General features: G+C 39.4%; 1 protein-coding gene across 1 annotated transcript; it reads right to left on the bottom strand.

Moving 5' to 3' along the window:
• Window positions 1-330: 330 nt before the first annotated feature.
• On the bottom strand, window positions 331-7369 carry pmt (phosphoethanolamine methyltransferase). Its single transcript, XM_070913647.1, has 12 exons — window positions 7360-7369; window positions 5797-5968; window positions 5030-5185; window positions 4248-4384; window positions 3784-3935; window positions 3493-3681; window positions 2379-2468; window positions 2186-2275; window positions 1955-2077; window positions 1590-1721; window positions 594-710; window positions 331-441 (listed from the first exon to the last, which is right to left on the bottom strand). Exons 1-12 carry the CDS (start codon window positions 7367-7369, stop codon window positions 331-333), a joined length of 1479 nt encoding a protein of 492 aa, XP_070769748.1.
• Between the last annotated feature and the right edge of the window lie 13006 nt (window positions 7370-20375).

The raw sequence follows: 20375 nt of genomic DNA, 5'->3' as shown, positions 1-20375 counted from the left end.
TATGTATATAAAAATGACCTTTGCCCTTTGTTACATCATGTTAATACCATGTTAATATTATAATACTGTGATATGTATATTTTCATGTATTTTTTCCCCCTCCAATTGCTCACTCAGCACATGGACAGTCCCTCACTTTAAGTGCTGCTGTAAAAGGTTTAACAAACACTGCATGTTTTTCTTCTCAAATTACTTTTAATCCCCAACAGGTTTTTCAAAAAAACAAAACAAAAACAAGCAATGCAAAGACGAAAGCATAAACAATAAGGAAATCAGGAAAGAAGCATTCCTTTTTTCTTTTATTATCTTCTCCATTCTTGGTGCAATCACTTAATCCCTTGTTGCATAAAAGAGTCCCCATCTTTGGTCTCCACTGTTTGAACGTCCCAGCTTTTCTCTCCATCCATTCACTATCGCGAAATAGTCCTCTTCAGAGAATTCCTGCAGGGGACAGAGGCAGGTATGATGAGCAAACATCCAAAGACTTTAGGAAGGAATTTACGCTTCGGTAGGTTTCATCCGGTTGAAACCAACCATGAGTGATGTACGATGTCTTGATGATATATGTGTGCAATGCGTGTGTGCATGCTAACCTCAATGAATTCATCCTTGATGGCCTCTGCTCTCTGCAGCTCTGTCTTTATCACCTGGATGAACTGGGCTGTGCGGTCTTCTGCCCGAACATTACAGAAGCCAGCTTCCTCAATGAACTACAGGAGAAGAGACAGAAGAGGTGAAGCAGAGCAGGAATAGCACTTCCAGCTGGTGGACAGCGGTAATGCATTAGCAACACATCCACATATGACATGACTCAGTCACCATTTGTGCATTTGGGCTTTTTATGAGTTACCCAATGTCATATCTGTTTGTTTAACAACGTCTTCAATTCACCTTTGGCCACTGCAAAGCAGCAAACCAGAAACAAATCTGTCTGGTGTGCGTAGTAACTCCACTTAAAAAATGAAACATTTTCACAGCTTTAAGACTGATGGTAAGTACATTTTGATGACACACATGTAAACATGACTTGGTAAAACCGACATAGAATTCAGCAAAAAGTGTGCAACCAGAAGATCTTTTGTCCCTACAAAAGTTTGCGTGAAGCTCACTTTGTTTTATGTACACAGGAGTTGCCAAACAGTTTAAGGACCATGTGTTTTATTTACTACAACTTATTTAAAAATTCCACCGTTCCACTGTTTTAGAGCATGAAAACCACTTAGATCCATCCAAGTGAATACAGTGTCCGTTTTTATTTTTACAAAGTTTTGGAAAAATTGATGGATTACAATCTAATCTTTCAAGGTAATTTTAATCCTGAATGGAAACAAATGGGGGCCTGGAATATAGAGCCATCCATGTTGGATTTTTGAGGCTGATATTAATATTTGAGAGTTCAAAAGATGACAATAAATGTTACACAAACTAATCGCTTAAACATTATTGATACGGACGTTTAATGCAGCAATAATTTGCGTGTCAATCCTCTTGTCACATATTGGTTAAGAGGACCAAAGGGCTGAACTCCCCACAGGGCAGTGTAGTCCTTTCACAAACTATTACATAGTTAGGCTCTACTGTATATTTACCTTGCCATACTGTGAGGGTGTATAGAGGACGTAGCCTCTCTGTTTGACGTAGGCCTCGAACACTGGTGTCCAAGGTTTCTCCCCGCAGCAGTAGTCACTGATAAGCAACCGGCCACCTGGCTTTAACCATGACTGGACACAAAGAACAAGCCGAATGAAAGAATAAGTCAGTAAAGGAAGACCAGATAAAGTCACATAAAAGGCACTCATTTCCCAAATAAATATCTATATGACATACAGATGTTAGTTTTTGTAAGATTTGCCAGATTTCGTCTCCAAGCTACAAATTCAAAGAGAGGTTTGGAAATCAATGAAACAATAATTTAGACTTAATGCAGCTGTCTAAGGTATGAGAAAATGCTCACATGGAATCGTTTGAAGAGGGCCAGTTTGTCATCTATGTGCAGGATTGTGTCTCTGCTGTAGATCACATCAAAGGAACCTTCTGGGAACATCCGCTTAGTGGCATCAGCCACCTCAAACTGGACCTGAAGTAGAGCACATGCCGTTACTGATTTAAAAAAAAACCCAAACCATTAATCAAATAATTATCAGTGACGTTTAAACCAATAGGATAAGGGAATATTTGGACGTACTGATGGCAGCTTCTCAGTGATCGCCCTCTCCATGGCAATATCCACCATGTTGTCTGACAGGTCCAAGCCAAGCACTTCCACCCCAAAGGTCTGAAACGTAACATAATCATCGCCATCATTATAGTCCTTTCAATCATTGTAATGACTGAATTTTTAGTATCACCCTAACTATGCCAGATTGCTTGGCTCTTACCTTTGCCATGTAGAAGTCTCCTCCACCGATGCCACAGCCAACATCTAGAACCTTCTGTCCGGGCTTCAGGTTCAGCAGGTCCACAAACTCCTGTTAGCACAAAGAAAGGCTCATTCTTCAGTTTCATCAAAGCCCCAAGAGATAAACCTACACTGTTCTGTCTTGAAGTGTTCAGTATCTCAATGTCGGGGAAATAAGGATGATGATTAGGACCCAGATATCGAGGGTTGCAGGTTTTATGTTATAGTAAATATTTTTTATTATTTCATTCATGACTCAGATATCAATTCTTTGTAACATCTTGGGAAACCTTTGTACAACAATATAAAGTAATAGTCATTAGTTATTGGCATAGAGATGAAGATGCATTATAGAAAGAAAGCTTCTCTAACACAAAGATAATTAAGAGAACAGAGGAAGCAGGAGGGGAGAGAAGTATCCGCTGATAAAGCTGTTTTGATAAAGACCTCTGTGAGGCTGTATTTAGGAACAGCCATGTTTTGAGCTAAATGTCAACATGTTAACATGCTCACAATGACAATGCAAACATGCTGTTGTTAAGCAGATGTAATGTTTTGTTCACTGTCTTAGCTTAGCATGTTGGCATTCAAACATTTGCTAATTAGCAATAAACACTAAGTAATTTGGAATGTCATTAGTTTAGCTGGTAATTGGTCATAAACCAAAGTACTGGAAATTGCAATTACAATTTACCCTGAGGGGGGCTTGAGCATAGCGTGGCATACTACAGCTGTAGAGACATTTCACTCAAAACCACAAATGTCAAACTCATAGTGGTGCTTCAGGAAAAGTCAGGGGTTCACCAAAGTCAGTAGGATTCATCCTCTGAGGACCATGAATGTCTGAACAAAATATATTGGCAATCCATCCAATAGGTGTTGAGATATTTATGTCAGGACCAAAGTGGTGAGTAAATTTATTTCATGCTGTTGCTAACTTTATCAACTTCAGTCACATAAGAAATTTGTTTTCAGAGCTTTTGACTTTTGAAATCACACCACTTTGTCCAGTATTCTTGTTGTATCCTTTCCAAGAAGCACCTATTGATTCCTTCCAACCAATTTCTCTGGTGTTTTCCATACTTTATTCCTACCTTGGTGGTGCTGGGCCCGCCTGTGCTGACGTAGCCGGCCCCAAACATCTTCTCGTAGCGCAGGATACCACGGCTGGTGTACTGCTGGTTGTCCAGGAACTGCTGGAAGGTGTTGAATCCATCCCGGGTGTTGGAGGAGCGAGGAACCTTCTCCAGCAGCCAGCAGATCTGATTCGGATTGTTTTTCATCTGGAAAAGGAGGAGGATGAAGGGTGAAAGGAGTGTTAACTGTACATCCTCATGCCTACATCACACACTACCATGTCCTTCTATTTTATACAATGACTCTACCTCAATATAGGCTCGAACTTTCTTTTTCAACACAATGTCAAAACCAAACTTTTGGTCCCCCTCTGGCCCCTCCGCTTGTACTGAAGATACCAGGTGGCTGTATTGTGCGTCAGTGCGGTAGCAGGTGGGGTTGAAGTCCCTCTTGGAGTCACCTTGGTAGAAAGTTACAAATTAAAACGAATCCTTCTCAGCGCATTTGTTAAGAAAAAGATATCGGCTACTGCTGCTGAACATTCGTACTCATCTGAGAAAGACAAATTACATTGTATGTAGGGCAGAAACTGAATCTGAACTGCAAAACTTCAATTTGTCATGTTCCTACTTCTATTTAAAACAGAGGCTTGAATTTAATGTGAATCTTCATTATTTTAATTTGTTTCTTGAGTCAGATTCAGTTCTCATCAATGTTTAAATCATTATTATGATCAAAGAGAGATGTGGAGGTTTTATTGTTAGCTCAGTACCTGACCGGTGGTTGCAGGACTCTCTGAAGAAAAGAAAGCCACCGGGCCGCAGCCAGCCCAGCATCTTCTCCATAAAGGACTTGAGCTCCTCGTCACTCAGGTACATCAGCAGCCAGTTGGAGAAGATGACGTCAATGCTGAGGAGAACATTGAATGGATACATTAAAATATAAGGAACACTGACTGTTGGTTTTAATTTCATTTAGCTACGTTATTCGTGTAAAACAACAATGTCAGTGTCAGTATCTTACAAGCCCCATAAGGATGATACACTAGGAGGGGAAAAAAAGAGCTAAAATGTTTTCTAGATAAAGACAGTAGTCTGGTTTCAGCACAGAGTTTAGAAACATCCAACGTATCCAAAATTGGATGGCCAGTAGATCCAATGGCTGTAAGGGGATGCTAGTCCATTACTGTCAGTCATTCATCCAACATCAGAATGGCATAAGCGTCTACAGCCATGCTAGTGACTCTGAGGCTGTACTTATCTTAATGCTGGCATCAGCAGACAAATAAAAGTTTTGACCTGATGTCCAGACATTTCAGTAAAAACCACAAATGTCAACTTCATAGTCATGGTGGCACTACAAGAAAAGTCAGGGGATCACCAAAATCAGTAGGCTTCATTGTCCACTGAACATGAATGTCTCTACCACATTGCAAACCATCCCATAGTTGAGATCGAAGTGGTGGTCAGGCCAGTATTGCCATCCCTAGAGCACGACGTGGCTATAAATTCAAGATATAAAGTGTTAGTAAGCTACAGATATCTAAACACACACCTGTTTTGGGGGATGTCCAGCTTTGTGACGTCAGCTTGGATGAAGGTAGCGTTGTTATGGTGACCATTGTCCTGCCTGTTCTTCTCCACAAAGCTGTCCATGAAGTCCACAGCCGTCACATGGCGGGCCTTGGTCAGCAGGTGGCTGGTGTATCGACTGTAGAGCCACATGTCAGTATAAATCTTCATTAAGTGCTGCTCAGTCAAAAAACTTACGTTACCTGCAGGCTTTTTAATGTTCCAGCACAACATCAAAAACATTATTTGATCATTTTGAAAATTGCCACACTTAATAGACAATGAACCAGTTTGGATTCTTGTATAGTGGAATTTTTCAGAGATATAGATAAAAACTGAAAACTTGGGCTCGATTTGTCTCTTTGTAATAAGAGTGTATATTTTTTATTTTCTATTTCTTATTTTTCTATTTGTACATACTTTTAGTTCTAAATTTTTGCTACTTTCTACTCTTGAATGGGAGCACCAGTACTGTACAATTTCCCCCAGGGGATCAATAAAGTATTTCTGATTCTGATCTGAAGAGAGAATCATGGCCTCTTGTTTACAAAGCTTTTCTAAAGATCCTTTCACCTGTCAAACTCACTCTCATGTCTTCTGTTGCAGGCAACTACATTACAAATAGAGACCTTGAAAACCCTGCCCATATAAAAAAACCACATGAATTTCACATGTGAATACGTGTGAAAAACATGGGAAACTACAGATATACAGACAATATATAGTACTACAGACAGTCTGTATGCTCACCCGATGCCAGCTCCCAGTTCCAGTACACTGTATCCATCCAGGCAGGGCAGCATGGACAGGATCTCGGGCAGCTCCTGCAGAGTCAGCTCCCTGGCACGAGAGTCCAGCATCATCTCCTCCACTGTGGCAGCCTGAGAGTGCTCCTTCCAAAACTCTGTCATGTTGCTGCGAGCTGTGAAGCACACAGGTGTCCAGATTAGGTGTGCAAAAAGGCATTTGGTCACAAATAAAACTACTAATTACAACAAGACTTCATAGTGACACAATAATGACACATACATAATAAATACATTAAAATAACAGTGTTGTAGGCTTCGAACTGTGCAGCTCATTTTCAAGACAAACTGACGACTGACACTGCTGAAGCACAAATGCTCAGCTAAACTCAGACTAAAATCAGATGAAGCTCCTTATAACACTGAGATCGTGGATATTCATATGATGAACTATTCATAATTGTGTCTTAAATGCAGACACAGAACAGGAAATAAAAGTTAGTTTGTTAATCATATTTCTGGAATATGTGGCAAAGTTCAAGCCTGTGAATCATCTACAGTAATACGTAGTTCAGGAAACAAAAACAAGTATTCAATATGTTTATCTTACAAATTACATTGCTCATAAAATGTGCATTCAGAGAAAAAAACAGAGTCAATGTGTATTACATTCATTCAATCCAAAAGTGACATTTTACAGAGATGTATGTTAATACATAACTTTTGAGCTAAAATTTTTGCACACAGATTAACCATTATTCAAAGCCTGCTATGCTGTGTCGGTTCCCCCAGAATACAGCAGTTAAACACTTGTTTTCTATCACAATTTTGGATGTTTTGCACGCTTTTGTGAGCAGTATTTTCTACTTCCATGACACAGAAGGTTTTACTTGCTTTGTCAAAAGGGAGATTAACAACATGTAACATGTTAACTGGAAATGTGTCAAAACAACAACAAAACAAACGAACCAAACAAACCCTCAATGGCAAATGCTCCAAATATTTATCAACTCTGCAGAAAGCCAAGAAAGCGTGTACCAGTAGATAATACAATAAACCTCAGGACATGATGCAATGGTGTACTGGTGGTTAATAAAAAACTATGGCCAAACTTAAAAAACTTACTTTTGTTCCTTTTGCACCTCCCTGATCTTGCTTCACGTCCACTGACATCCCATAAATCATTTTGCTAAGCTGCCTGCCAGCAGCGCAGCAAAGTGGGCACTGACATCTAATCTCCCAGTAAAAAAGATGATATGATAGGTATAATAAATGTCTCCACAGTCCACTATCTGGGTACACACTGGGATAGCTGCAGGTTTAACATTCAAGCAGGCAAAACTACAGGCATCATCTGACAGCTCAGTCAAATCACTGACACATTCCAGCACAGTGTTCACACAGTAGGATTACTTCCACCAGCTGAAGCACAAAGCAACATTTGGCAGCTCCAACAAAGTTCATACATCAGTTGCATCAGACTTAAACCCACGTGTCAAGAAAGCCACACTCTTCACACAACTTCACACATCAGTTATAAAATAATCCATTTTTACTCTGCTCATACCTTTGTCCATGGTGGTCTTTCGCTGATTTGAACTTATTGTAAAATGAGTGTACAAAGGCTATGTAGTCTGGCAATTAGCGTCTCAATTATAAGCAACAACTCTCTGGCAGAGTGCAGGTTTCACTTCACTGTGTGAGTGCTCTTTAAATAACTGGACGCGTGAAGGAGATAGTCGCCAGGTGAAACTGACCATTAGGATGCGCCCAAATATGAGGGGGAGGGAGAACACGTGAATAATCATATGGGGACAAGAGTCTGCAGACTACCACAGGCACGCTTACTGACGGGATTCCCCCGACAGTGTGGACGCATAATAGACCTCCGTAAAAGACCTCAGAGTGTTGTCAGCCCCAGATAAGTTAGTGTGTCAGTGAAGTATACACTCACATCTTTTTGCACAATGGTTGGTTTATGTTGAATTGTGAAGCGGTGTGTTTCCCAGCGACAGTCTCCCTCACCGGCTCATCTCGCCTCGGTTGTGCTGACGAGCAGGAAATGTCCCGTGGCATGCGGCGATCACGCAACATTGCCTCATAGTGCAGCTGAAAACCTCATCTCTGTTAAGGTGGAGAACACTGGCTGTCAGAAGCCGCTAACGATACATGTGAAACTATGTCACTTCTTACTTTATTGACATGTTTTGATTAGCTCTATAACCACAAGAGGGCTTACTTTGCAGATTTAGATTATTAAAACAACTTATAAATCAACGAATTAATTATTATATATTTGTATAGATTAAGCTACCCAGCAGTATATAAAGTAATGAATGCATTAATAATTATAATCCAATGACATGATATTATTCTGAAATGGGCTATTTTGCATAATGAGTACTAGTATATTTTGAGACAATACTTTTGTACTTTTACTTAAGTAAGATTTTGAATGCAGGACTTTGACTCGTATTTCCTCACTGTGTTATTGCTATTGTTATTGAGTAATTAATATAAGTTAGTAAACCATCAATTCTACAGTTACAAATGTTAATAGACTTTATTAACATTTGTAACTGTAGAATTGATGGTTTACTAACTTTAAATTTAAAAGGCTCCGACGTTTCCCACTGTCTAATAAGCCATCAGAAAAGTTATTTAGTCATTTGTAATTATTACTAATAAGTCTTTGAAAGGGTTCTTTATGTACCATAAGAGGCACTCACAGTAAAGAGCCCCAGATGGACCACTTTTGATCTATTATTATTAATCAGAATCAGGTTTACTTACCAAGTGTGTCAATTTGCAGCGCCAGGACAACTTACATTCACGTACAGAAAGATAAACATAAAGCCATTATTCATATTATTCATTAGCCAAGTAGGTATAAAATAGACATTACAAGAAAATATGTGCATGAGCTATTGCATGGTATACAGTGTGTATACTGCACCATGGCATTATATTGCACAATAATTACACATCTTCGACACCACATGTTCCTGAGGTGATGACCTGCATGTGGGAAGAATCTGTAGCTCTTGCCAGGGAAGGAGAATGACAAATACGTTGTGTCCAGGGTGTGAGGGGTCTGTGGTGACGCATCCTGCCAGATGTAGTTCCTGGAGAGCTGGCAGGGTGCCACCAATGATCTTTACAGCTGGCCGACTGCCCTTCTTAGTGTGTTATTGACTTGTTTTGTGGTCGATCCAAACCGGACTGTGATTGTTGTACAGAGATCAGACTCAATAGCTTGTAGAACAGTATCAACAATTCCTGTACCAACAGTTGTCCTACGATTTTAGATGCCTTTACCACATGATGCCAATAGAAGACACTGTTTTATATCTGATACCAGATTGGTGGAGTAAAAATGAAGCTGTATTAAGTAAGGGATAATCCCCTCTGAGTGATTTCATTTTTGTTTTTATCATAGAAATAGTTCCTGCCCACGTAGAACTGCTGCTTAATGCATTACTAGGCAACATGTAGCTCAGGTGATAGCAGTTGTACATGTAGGCTAAAGGCGGGCTCAGATTAGAGAAGTTTTGATGTGCACATAAAGAGAAATTCCACTGATTATCTGTTCTTAAATTGTGAACACACTCTAGAGCAATTGGGATGCTGCAGCTTGCTCAAGAAGGACACGTGGACAATGGGAGCAGGGGATCGAACCACCAACCATGTGACAACTCACCAGTGGTGGAAGACGTACCCAGATCATTTTTTCAGTAAGTACAAAAACAACAATATGTTGTATTTTATACGCTTCGATCAAATCAGGGTCAGTGCTTACTGTACAGGTGTTGATGTAAGCTTCCCCAGCTTCACCTGCTGCTTCCTGTCTGTCAAGATGTTGGTTAGGGGTGGTGGTGGGTGTTGAAGGCTGTGTGTGTGAGGTGTGGGTGCCTGTGTTTATCATACCTACAACAGTACAACACATTCAGGTTGTCAGCCAGGTCTCTGCAGTGTGGGTAGGTGGCTTCCTGTAACTCATATTTCCTTTGTCAGTGTGTTTCAGTGTCAGTGAGTTTTTAACCTCACTTCTGTAGGCCTCTATCTGGACCTGGTTGGTTTGATTTGTTTGATTTGTCATGTATATCTGCCAGGTTTTGCAGAGAACAGATACAAACGGACCAAGCAACTCTGGAAAGGAGGGTCTTGGTCTGCTTCCAAAGAAACTTTGGAGTGGTTTGATTTTGGTTGGCCAACGACAAGAATTTGTGAGAGTAGATATGATGCAAGGTGGTGCTGACCAAATGATCCAAACTACATGTGTGAATGTGACCTATGATACGTTTGAATGTGCCCTGCATAGTTTTCAGTCGAACTGTGCAGAGTGCTATGGAGCAACGTTTTTAGAGTAGTTCCCCGTTGTGTTGAGTATGAACCTCTGAAATTGTACAATGCAGCCTTGTCTAAAGGTGCACTGAATCTTACTGAAGTCAGTTAATGTAGCACACTGAGATGCACTGGTGACACAGGGGTGTGGTCAACCACCTGGATTAACTATGTCCCATGAACAGAATGCAATGAGAGCGTGGGAAGCCAGTGAGGGATTCTTCTCCCAACACCGTCTACTGTGTGTCCTTCTGTGTACACGTTCACCAAACCTAATGTGGCAGTGACCAGGAGGACGGACAAATGAATCACAGGAATTGATTAACATGCATATATATACTGTACATTATCATAGACCTAACAATGAATTAGACACTGAGAGAAAAGGTGCTAAGGCAGTATGTAGTGTGCTGTAGTGGATGTGTGTTTGTGTGCATGTGTGATTTATTGTTTGTGTTTGACTTTTTGCACAGTTCCAACGTAACCATGTACAGAGTTCATTGTAACCAGAATGGACTGGATGAGGTCACGTATGTATCAACATTGATTAAAAGGACGTGTTTAAAGCACGTTCATGTGAATGCCGATAAAGATATTGACCAAATGCAGGTGTCACTGCGTCATGGATGTCTAACTTACATCTCTCATGGCTCACACATGCAACTGAAATTAAATGAATTTTAAATGTAGTTAAGTTTAGTGGTGATGTGTATTTACTCACAGTTCATTTCCTCAGGTGTGTGATCCCTGTACGGGAGTGAATCAGAGAAACAAGAAGAATTAATATACAGTGTAATGTATTGCAATTGAGAGTTAATCAACAGAACAATCTCACACAAGGTCCATTCAGTAGCTGCTCTTGAGCTTTTAATCTGTTATGGACCAGAAGTAGAAGAATGAACATTTGAACATATATAATTCCATGACAGCTTGGCAACTCCGTCTGCTGAGGAAGGTTGTGTGTTACAGTCAAAAGCTCCAGAGAAGCTACTAAATAGACCTTGTGGTGTAATTGTCTTGACAGTATGTAATATATTTTAAAGACACACAAACCTAGTGCTTACACAGAAACAAATTTGTGAACTGCAATAATTGAATTAATACAAAGACGCATTGAGAAAAAAACAATATTCATAAAAAAAGGCATAACTGAGACACAAAGCAGCACGTTTATATATAAAATCTAATCAAATGGAATAACACACTGGCTCATTCACTAAGACAAGCTATAAGATCAGAAATATTTCTTGTCCAAAGACTCTTCTCAGATAGTTTGATGAGCCGGCGGGCCATCTGAGCAATCATGTGGTATACAGTATATAGCTTTGCTGAGGCAGCCCACACATTGGTAGGTGGATCTTAATTAAACAAACTAAGTTGGAGGAGGAAATCATTTTGCAAGTGCAGTTTAAAGAGTCAGAGAGTCTGCCTGTAAATGATTGAGTGATAATACTGACACGGCTGTTGTGAAAGACAGACTTAATGTCTACACCTTTATGGGGAGAAAACCACATGTTTTGGAAGTGCAAACGACATTCAAAGTGATTGTTTGCTGACTGATTTTAACTGCTGGTTTGTGTTTGTAGCCGTCCTGGTATGGCCTCGGTCCCCAGGCCAGTATAGTTACGCTTCAAGTACATTCAGATCTCAAACTGGAGGTTAAAATGCTCCAGAAGTGGTTTGTGAAAGCCAGTTTTTGGGCTTTCAGTGAATCTCACTGGTGTATAATAAACCCCATTCCAGGACATAAGAATAAGGACCTCGATCCAAAATGGTAATTTTTACACAAATCACAACATCATGGAGTCTCATAACATCCAGGGAATGGACATTGAGATGGCAAAATCTTACAAGTACCTGGGTGTTCACTTGAGCAATAAACTGGACTGGACTGACAACATAATTGCTCTGTACAAGAAGGGCCAGAGCAGACTCTATCTGCTCAGGAGACTCAGGTCTTTTGGAGTGCAGGGGGCACTCCTGAAGACCTTCTTTGACGCTGTGGTGGCATCAGCCATCTTTTATGGCAGCAGCATCTCAACTGCTGACAGGAAGAAACTGGACAGACTGATTAAGAAGGCCAGCTCTGTTATGGGATGCCCCCTAGACTCAGTGGAAGTGGTGGGAGAAAGGCGGATGATGGCTAAGCTATCATCCCTGAGGGAGAACATGTCCCACCCCATGCAGGACACTCTGGCAGCACTGGGCAGCTCCTTCAGTGACAGGCTGCTTCACCCGCGGTGTGTGAAGGAGAGATACCGCAGGTCTTTCCTCCCGGCTGCTGTCAGGCTTCACAGTCAGCACTGCTCCCAGTAGACCACGCACACCGAAATGGACAATCCACATATTTCTGAATGTATAACGAATGGTGCAATATCTACATCTCTCTATGTGCAATACAGTATAATCCTTTTACCTTTATTTCTTTTGTTCTTTGAATTTGTAAATTATAGTTGTTATTTTCGTAGCTTTTTTACAACAGTCTATTGTTTTTATTTATTATATCGTGATTTTCTACTTATGTCTCTTGTTATTGCACTATCCTGTATGCTGCTGGAACAATGCAAATTTCCCTGCAGAGGGATTAATAAAGGATCTTATTTTATCTTATCTTAACCATGAAACTAAAGGAAGAAATTGCCTTTTAACTGCAAAGTTTTGAAGGTAAATGTGTTGAGGATGGACTTTTATATGTATAAATTATTCATGGACACTTGAGTCAGGAAAGGGAAGCTCAGTTTGTTTGGGAATCTTGACGTTGCCTTGTTATATGTCTATTTACTTGTATACATTTTCACATATCTCTTACACCAAAAGAGTGTAGATTGGCAATTTGTGCAGAAAAGAACCAGATGTCATTGGTTTGAAAAGACAAATATTCTTTTAAAATAAATCATGTAATGTTCTGCTGTTTCAAAATATCATATATGTCCAAAACCACCTATTAGTATTAAGTGCTCATCCATTATAATCATAAAAAGTGTCTGGAAAAACGTTGTTCCTTTATGAAAAGTCGGAGCTGTGGTCATCCCTTTTATTCAGTCAGTTACAACAGATTCTGATGGTGACAAGGTTTTAGGGCAGAAATAAAGTATCCAATGTGTTACTCCCAGCTGGAGACACTAAAAAATATTTTTGGTAAAATATGACTGTTTGGAACTTACTGTTCATACAAATGGACATCAGTGCTGCAGGAGTAGTTTAAAATATTTTCATGCACATTAACTGACATGAATTCTTCATGAAGGAGAAAACATTTTACATTTTTCAAGCCCTGGCTGAGTTTTTGATACTCAAAAGTTTTCCTTTAAGGTGACAGCGCTTTCAGCAGTAAAGCATATTTATTTATAAGACAAGATTGAGTTGAAACTTTCCACTAGAGAATACCAAAGTAAAGAACACATTCACTCTTGTCCTCTAGATGTCAGTAAAGGCCCACAAAAAATATCTACTGATTGACATAACAGCAGCTATACACAAGCAGTGGTGGTGGGTTGTGAAGGGGGCATGTGAAGTTCATGTGCAGCAAGGTGAATGAGTGAATTCAGACGCAGCTATTATCTTCTTCTGTTATCTTTTAGAGAACATCACAATTCTTAACAAAAGACAGCAGAACTGACAGCCAAGACAGATTTTGAACATCCAAAGTTTGGCAAGCAGCAAAGCAGGACGCTTATTGCATCATAATGTTCAACTTTGCAGGTAAAAAGCTAAAAAAAATTAACTCAAACTCAAAATAAAACTCAAACAGTCTCTGCATACTCAACTTAGTATTGGCTTTATGTCTATATACAATATGGCAGAGGTTCCCAACCTTTTTGGTTTATGGTACCCCCACAACTCTATCATGTTCCAAATGTATAACACTATTGATTATATAAAAGTGAATATTGTATTTTTCATACAATTTGTTGCATTTGTTCTACTACCGCTTAGAGTAAAGTTGAATGTGCAACAGTTTTAACTATTTATCCATTACTTTTAGCTAACTATTTCAACCGTTTATCCATATTTGAACAGTTTAGTCACTACCTTTAGCTATTTATTTCAACCATTTATCCATTACTTAATATGTGGATATATTCTTTTAATCAAATCATAATTTCAATTTTTTCTACATTGCAATCCTTCCACTTACCGCCTTGTAACCTCTGAAGTACCCCCTACAAGTTACTCCTGGTTGGGAATCACTGCAGTATGGGGTACAATGGCGGTACGTCATTCCTGTAAATGCTGACTATGACTTCTATATATATATTTTTTTTAATATTTAACTTAATTTAATTAATATTAATTAAACTTAATATTTATTTAAGTTTCAACACTGCTTTTAGGGCATTTCTCAAAATTCTCAGTCAAAAGTGGCAAAAATTATGATGAAATATGCTGCAAAACAGCAGGCATCTTAACAATTGTTATATATGGAGAAAAGAATAATTTTCATGCTTATTTACCTAAAAAAATTAAATGACGCATCAAGGATGAGGTTTAAGACATCTTTCATTTGGAGCATGTGCGCAGGCTTTACATTTCTTGCATGAAGAGAGGTATAATGATAATAATAGTCCACTGTGATCATCACTTATAAATATTCATGAGGCCTTTCATGTGGAGACAGCTTGTTTTGTTTTGTGTGCTACGCTCTAAAATTAGCAACTTCCCCTGGGACAGAAGAGTATCTTTGTCCATTTTACAAACAGGTTCTCCTAACAGGGACAGGGAGAATCACTTACTGCTTAAGTGCTGTTGCTGTTTTGGTAGGTGGAGGAGAAAAAAGAAAATGCGTGTTTGTGTCAATATGATATGGGAAATAAACAAAGACACATTTGACGTGTTTGGTCCCTGGGAGAAAATGAAATAATTGCACTTCACTTGTACTTGAGTGCAGATGAGTCGTCTCCGGAGGGGAAAAAAAACATCTTTGCACATGAAACATTCATTGGAAATCACACAAACCTCATCTCACTTCTTCCAGGTTTTCTTACTCCCATGAGAGAAGGTGGAAGGTGGAATGAAACATCAGCGGAGAGAGAGATCCTGTTGTATGTAAAATATATTTATTTATTAATTTTACGTAATAGAATACCACAGACATAGCACTTCTCTTAAAAATAACATTTCACTGTGGATAATGTGCGCTGTGCTTGTCTGTCTCCCTCCATCCATCCATCCGTTCAGCCATCCTCTCCACTTTCTATATGAATGCCACTCAGAGCTTCCAGAAGTTCCCTGTGATATCGATTGATCTCTGCGTGAACGCTCTGTGCCGTCCATCCTTCTTTAAACCCCCTGCTTCTCTCATCTGTCAAGGACAAATGGAGACACAAAGAAGTTGTCAATATCCTCTCATGCTTCCAGGAGAATGCCCTCACAGGAAAAAGCAATGATGAAAGCCTGTACAGTTTAACTTTAAGATATTGTCTTCTTGAAAGTACAAGTGAAAGAACAGAATTTTAGGTTATTTTTAGACTCACTTTGGGGTTTTTCGCTGTGTAAATAATGGTCACTAATGATGGGGTGACAAACTAGTAGCCACTGGATTCGTCCCTACATCCACATGAGGAGATGATTTCTTTTTAAATCGACAACAGGCAACAGCAGGCACAACATGGCAAAGACTCCTGTGTTAGAAGTGCAGTCACTGGACTCAGCTTTGAGCCATATGTTTCATCATAGGATAAATGGGTTTCCATGTTACATCTGCTGCTGTTGGCCAAAGGGGCTGCAGCTGGATTGATGCCATGATCAGTGAGGCTATACACAGACACACAGACCGCTTTCACTTGGGCTACTTAAAGTTACTAAACAGTGATCATTTAATACAAGTCTTTCACCGCAGCATCCACACAAATCAAGGTCAATGAGCTCTTCTAATTATAAACAAAACCGAATCAAAGCTCTTATAAATAAATAAATAATATGTTTACAAATGTGAAAAGATAAACTACTTTTACAAGGCTGAAATTCCACAGAAAATACATTTCAAAGGAAGAATCAAATAGGCACTTTTCATACAATAAGGAATTTAAACATCAAAAGATTGATCGAGTGCATAAATATCATATTTTGATATTTGGTTTACATATATATATATATATATATATATATATATATATATATATGGTACTAGTGCCTTTTTCCTCCATGGTTTTGTGTGTTTGCATGATTGATGCTCAGACTGTAAGTGTAGAGACAAACTCCTCTTTGCATGTACTGAAATGTCAATTAGTGCCAGAATATTTGTCAAGTGAAGTTATGATATAAACCAACACAAGTCCTGGTATTCTATAACTACAGTATTTCAGAGCACATTTAGATTTTCAGACATTAATGTCCCTTCACTGCAGCTCAGAAAGGGAACCCTGTCTGGCAAAAGACAAAGGGTGAATTTTGTACTAAAAATTGGCTGTCTCAGACTGCTGAAGCCTTTTTTTGTATTAGCTTCAACTAAACTTGAGAATACACTTGTTGTTTGCACAGAAGAAAGAAACATTTGAATGTTGAGAGGGCACCTATGAGGTCTCGTCAGAGTGTGATGTCTGCAAGGAATTACCGTGACAGAAGGCGAGTGCTTCCCAGCTGAATATACTGTCAGGACTGTGCAACATCCCTCAGAAGGCCGGCACGCCTTGTGCGCATGATTTGATGCATGGAATAAGTCCACCTGTTGTGGCAAATCCTCACCTGACTAATCCTTCGCTGAGGGATTTAAACCATAGACAGTGTGGGGCTGCGACTGGAACATTGATGGGGAAAGTGATGAGGAACAGTGTAGTGGAACAGTGAATAGGTAATACTAACTCATCCCTCAACAACAACTGTCAAGGTCCCCTTGAAAGAAAAAGTTCACCACAAAATAGTCTTGTTGAGTTTTTGGGTGACTTTGATATTCAACATGCATCTGGTAGCTCCCAGTTATAAAACCCGAGCTAGCATTGACAGGTAAAGGTTAAAGAGAAAGTTAAATATGCAAACATTGTTAAAAATGTAACTGCTGGACACATCCACTTGTTTTTACTTCCCAATGCACATGGAGAAAAACTGATAAACATAAAAGTTTGATTTCCCCACACTGCAGAATGTAAGGCCAAACACAGGTCTAACTCTGTGTAAACAATCTCATATTATGTCAACAATAGTCAATACCCCATGTACTTGTGTTTTCACCAAATAAAAAACAACAACTAGTGTTCCAAAATACTGAGGCTAAAGTTTTGGTTTTAAATTCACCATCACATTTTTGCACGGAGGCTGGGATTCTCACAGTTTCAAAATGATACCAACTTCCCCAGAAAACACACAGCACAATTTGGATGATGTACTTCCATTTTGTGATTGTAATTTTACACATTAAACACATGATACGCTCATGAAATACAACATTAAAATACTACTTACAGGTTGTCTACTGTATTTTCTATACTTTCACATTATTCTGTCGCTGCTGTACTTTTTCTAAAATACTATTTTGAATGCATGACTTTTAATGGACTGTTCTTTCAGTGTGGCCAAAGTTCGACATGAAAAACAACATTAGGTGGCAGTATGCACCTTAATGTTGCAACTGTATGCAAACTGTGTAGTGAGGAGAGTAACTGCTGCTTGTATTACATCTGTTGGCTAATTGCAGTGGTTATTTATTGCTTCTGATAAATCAGTTTCCAACCGTGCATCCTGTTTGGTAAAAACCTGTTTGAAGCTGTCCTTCTTTCTCTCTCTCATTGTGCCAACACCACTTGCTCGCTGTGAGGAAACCACAGCACCAATCTTTTATTTACACCTCTGAAACGAGGTCCATCTTGACTTTGACTGGGGAGTTTCACCCCAAAATTAAATTCCTGTTGTTGAAAACATACTTCAGATTATTGACAAGGAGCCAAATTCATTTTGTACAGTTGTTGTTTACCTCTTCTTGTGTCACTACTCCGACTCACCTGAAGTCCTGCTTGTCCAATCAGTAGCAGTGAAATTGCTATTGCTAAAAGTGAAAGTGTCTATGCCAGAGGAGTTAATCTGCTTTGTAACTACAGTTGAACACTAATTAAAAAGAGCCTGACCTGTTGTATAGAAAGCATAATTCTCTCAGAATCAAATACAAAAAGACTACATCATGACCCAGTTATTAAGATGTCTTTACTTTCTCTCTTCTTCTGTTTAGCAGGTGCCCTGAAGTGGCTGAAGGCAGCATGTGCCTGAAGGAACAATACATGAGCAAATTAGAAAAGGGTGCGTTATTTAAGCATGTCATGATGAATTTAGACCACCAGACCCCGTAGTGTCCAACACCTCCCTGATGGTCCATTTATAGGATGAATCTATCACCTTGTCAGTGCTCTGCAGTTTATATTCTTGAGCAGGTCATGATGTTCAACATGAATTCAAAGCTTCAGGGAGCAAAAGTCCCCAGAGAAAACAAAGATGACCTTTGCCTGCCGGCTTTCAATAGAACAAGTGAGAATGAGCACAGGAGGGGTCACAGTGTGTAGACAGGCTACACGCTGACAAACCAGAGTCTATGCTTTTTTTCCCGATTTTTATCATCCCCTCTCCAATGTTACCTGCACTCTTTAACCCTGCCTGCCCTCCCCTTCCCTCTGGACTGTTGTCTTTTGTTGTCCTGGAAGTTGAGCTTGAACTTTTACATTTACATTGCCTCACACCATAAATGTCAGCCGCATCCAAACACACACACACAAACACTAAAATTCTGGATTGGTAATAACCTGCTTTAGGACTTGGAAATCTCTGTTGCAGGCCAGGGCCACCAGGGCAGAAGTAATTACACAATCTGTTTAGGTGTCATCAGCACATAATTTCTGTGGTCACTCAAACATGAAGGAGACCTTGAGGTCCTTATTTGTGTGTGTGTGTGTTTGTGCTCCTCATCAGACCTGGCGAGCGGCTGTCAAAGTGTGGAAATGTAAAAAGCAATAAGAGACGCTGTTCTAACTGTTATCGATTTCAGATGCCCTTGCAAACATTCAGAGTCAACAACGGTCTTTATTAGAGAGAGTGATGGTGCAGAAGATGAGAGATGACAATTTACCAAAGCGTCTGTCGTGGACTGAAGAAGTCTCAAAATGCTATCTAGTATTTGGCTAGAAGATTGCTCACGTCAAGATGAATCTGTCTGTATAAAGATGATAAAAATATACAGGTTTAATGTAGCCATTAATAATAATATGACTAGTTATTGCATAACAAGCCTTTTGAGGAATGAACCCTTATAAAGTGTGTGATTTCATGTCAGTAAAGATGAATTGCACTCATATCTGAAAATTAAATGTATCAGTGTAAAAGTACTACATGCATTTTGTTAAGAACAAGCGCAAACTCAAAAAGTTGTAGTACTCAAAAATGTAGCGGTGAAGGATGTGATTGATTTCCCACCTTTGGACCAGCAGTGGACCAGAAGCAATCTCTTCTTTTATGTGGAAATCAATTTTTCAGAGTGAGTGTATGAAAGCTGTCATGATTTATTAGACTGCAATTTTTTAATCACATTTTCTCCTATCAGGCTTATGAATTACTGGGATTTATGACAACATAGCTGTTGAGAGACTTAAGTCCCAACAAAGAGTAGCTGCTCACTCAGTGGCGTTGACTTCAGTGTTCCCATTGATCCAGAACTTTACAGTCATTACAAGCAGCAAACAGCGGATTGAAAAATTAAATGCTCGCTCTCTCTTCCTCCCTGACACACACACACTTACACAATTTAATACCCACTACCATCATTTTAATGGAAACAGACAGCAGTGTGGTTGGTATATGTATTGAAACAGTGCATAAAGGGATCATTGGAGCGACATTTAATTTGGGACTGAAACAGAATCCACAAACATCTCGATGTCACATTTCATGTCTTGGCCACTGGACTGCAATTCCTCATTAAGCTCGGACTAAAGAGGCAGTTTTGGGTCAAACTAAATTTCCATGCAACTAACTATTGAAACGAAAGGGAATTACAGTCCTGCTGTAAGAAAATCCATGTGCTACATTGCAAACTACTAAAGCAAAGTAATCGTATGTTGCCCAACACACTGGTTCAGCAGTTCTGTGATATTTCTACGTAAACTTTTGATGATTCATTTTGGATTAAAAAGCAAAAAACGGGGCACGGAGGTCTGACATTTAAAAGCTGTTGCTGATTTCCAGGTCCTGGAAAGCCGCTGCCTCTCCTGCTTCTCCTCTCTGACAGCACGCGGCAGAGCTTTTTCTCATGCTTAAACTGACACC

The sequence above is a fragment of the Enoplosus armatus genome, chromosome 10 (genome assembly GCF_043641665.1).
Source record: "Enoplosus armatus isolate fEnoArm2 chromosome 10, fEnoArm2.hap1, whole genome shotgun sequence".
In the NCBI taxonomy this organism is placed as follows: Eukaryota; Metazoa; Chordata; class Actinopteri; order Centrarchiformes; family Enoplosidae; genus Enoplosus; species Enoplosus armatus.
The sequence above is the reverse complement of the archived record's forward strand: the minus strand, read 5'-3'. Positions and strand labels throughout refer to the sequence as shown.

What these genes read in the sequence shown, in the direction of transcription:
- pmt (XM_070913647.1), bottom strand. An exon ending in AAGTTCGAGCCTATATTGAG is followed by an intron (nt 3,682 to 3,783) that starts GTAGAGTCATTG and finishes CTCCTTTTCCAG; the next exon opens with ATGAAAAACAATCCGAATCA. An exon ending in CACCCTCACAGTATGGCAAG is followed by an intron (nt 711 to 1,589) that starts GTAAATATACAG and finishes CTTCTCCTGTAG; the next exon opens with TTCATTGAGGAAGCTGGCTT.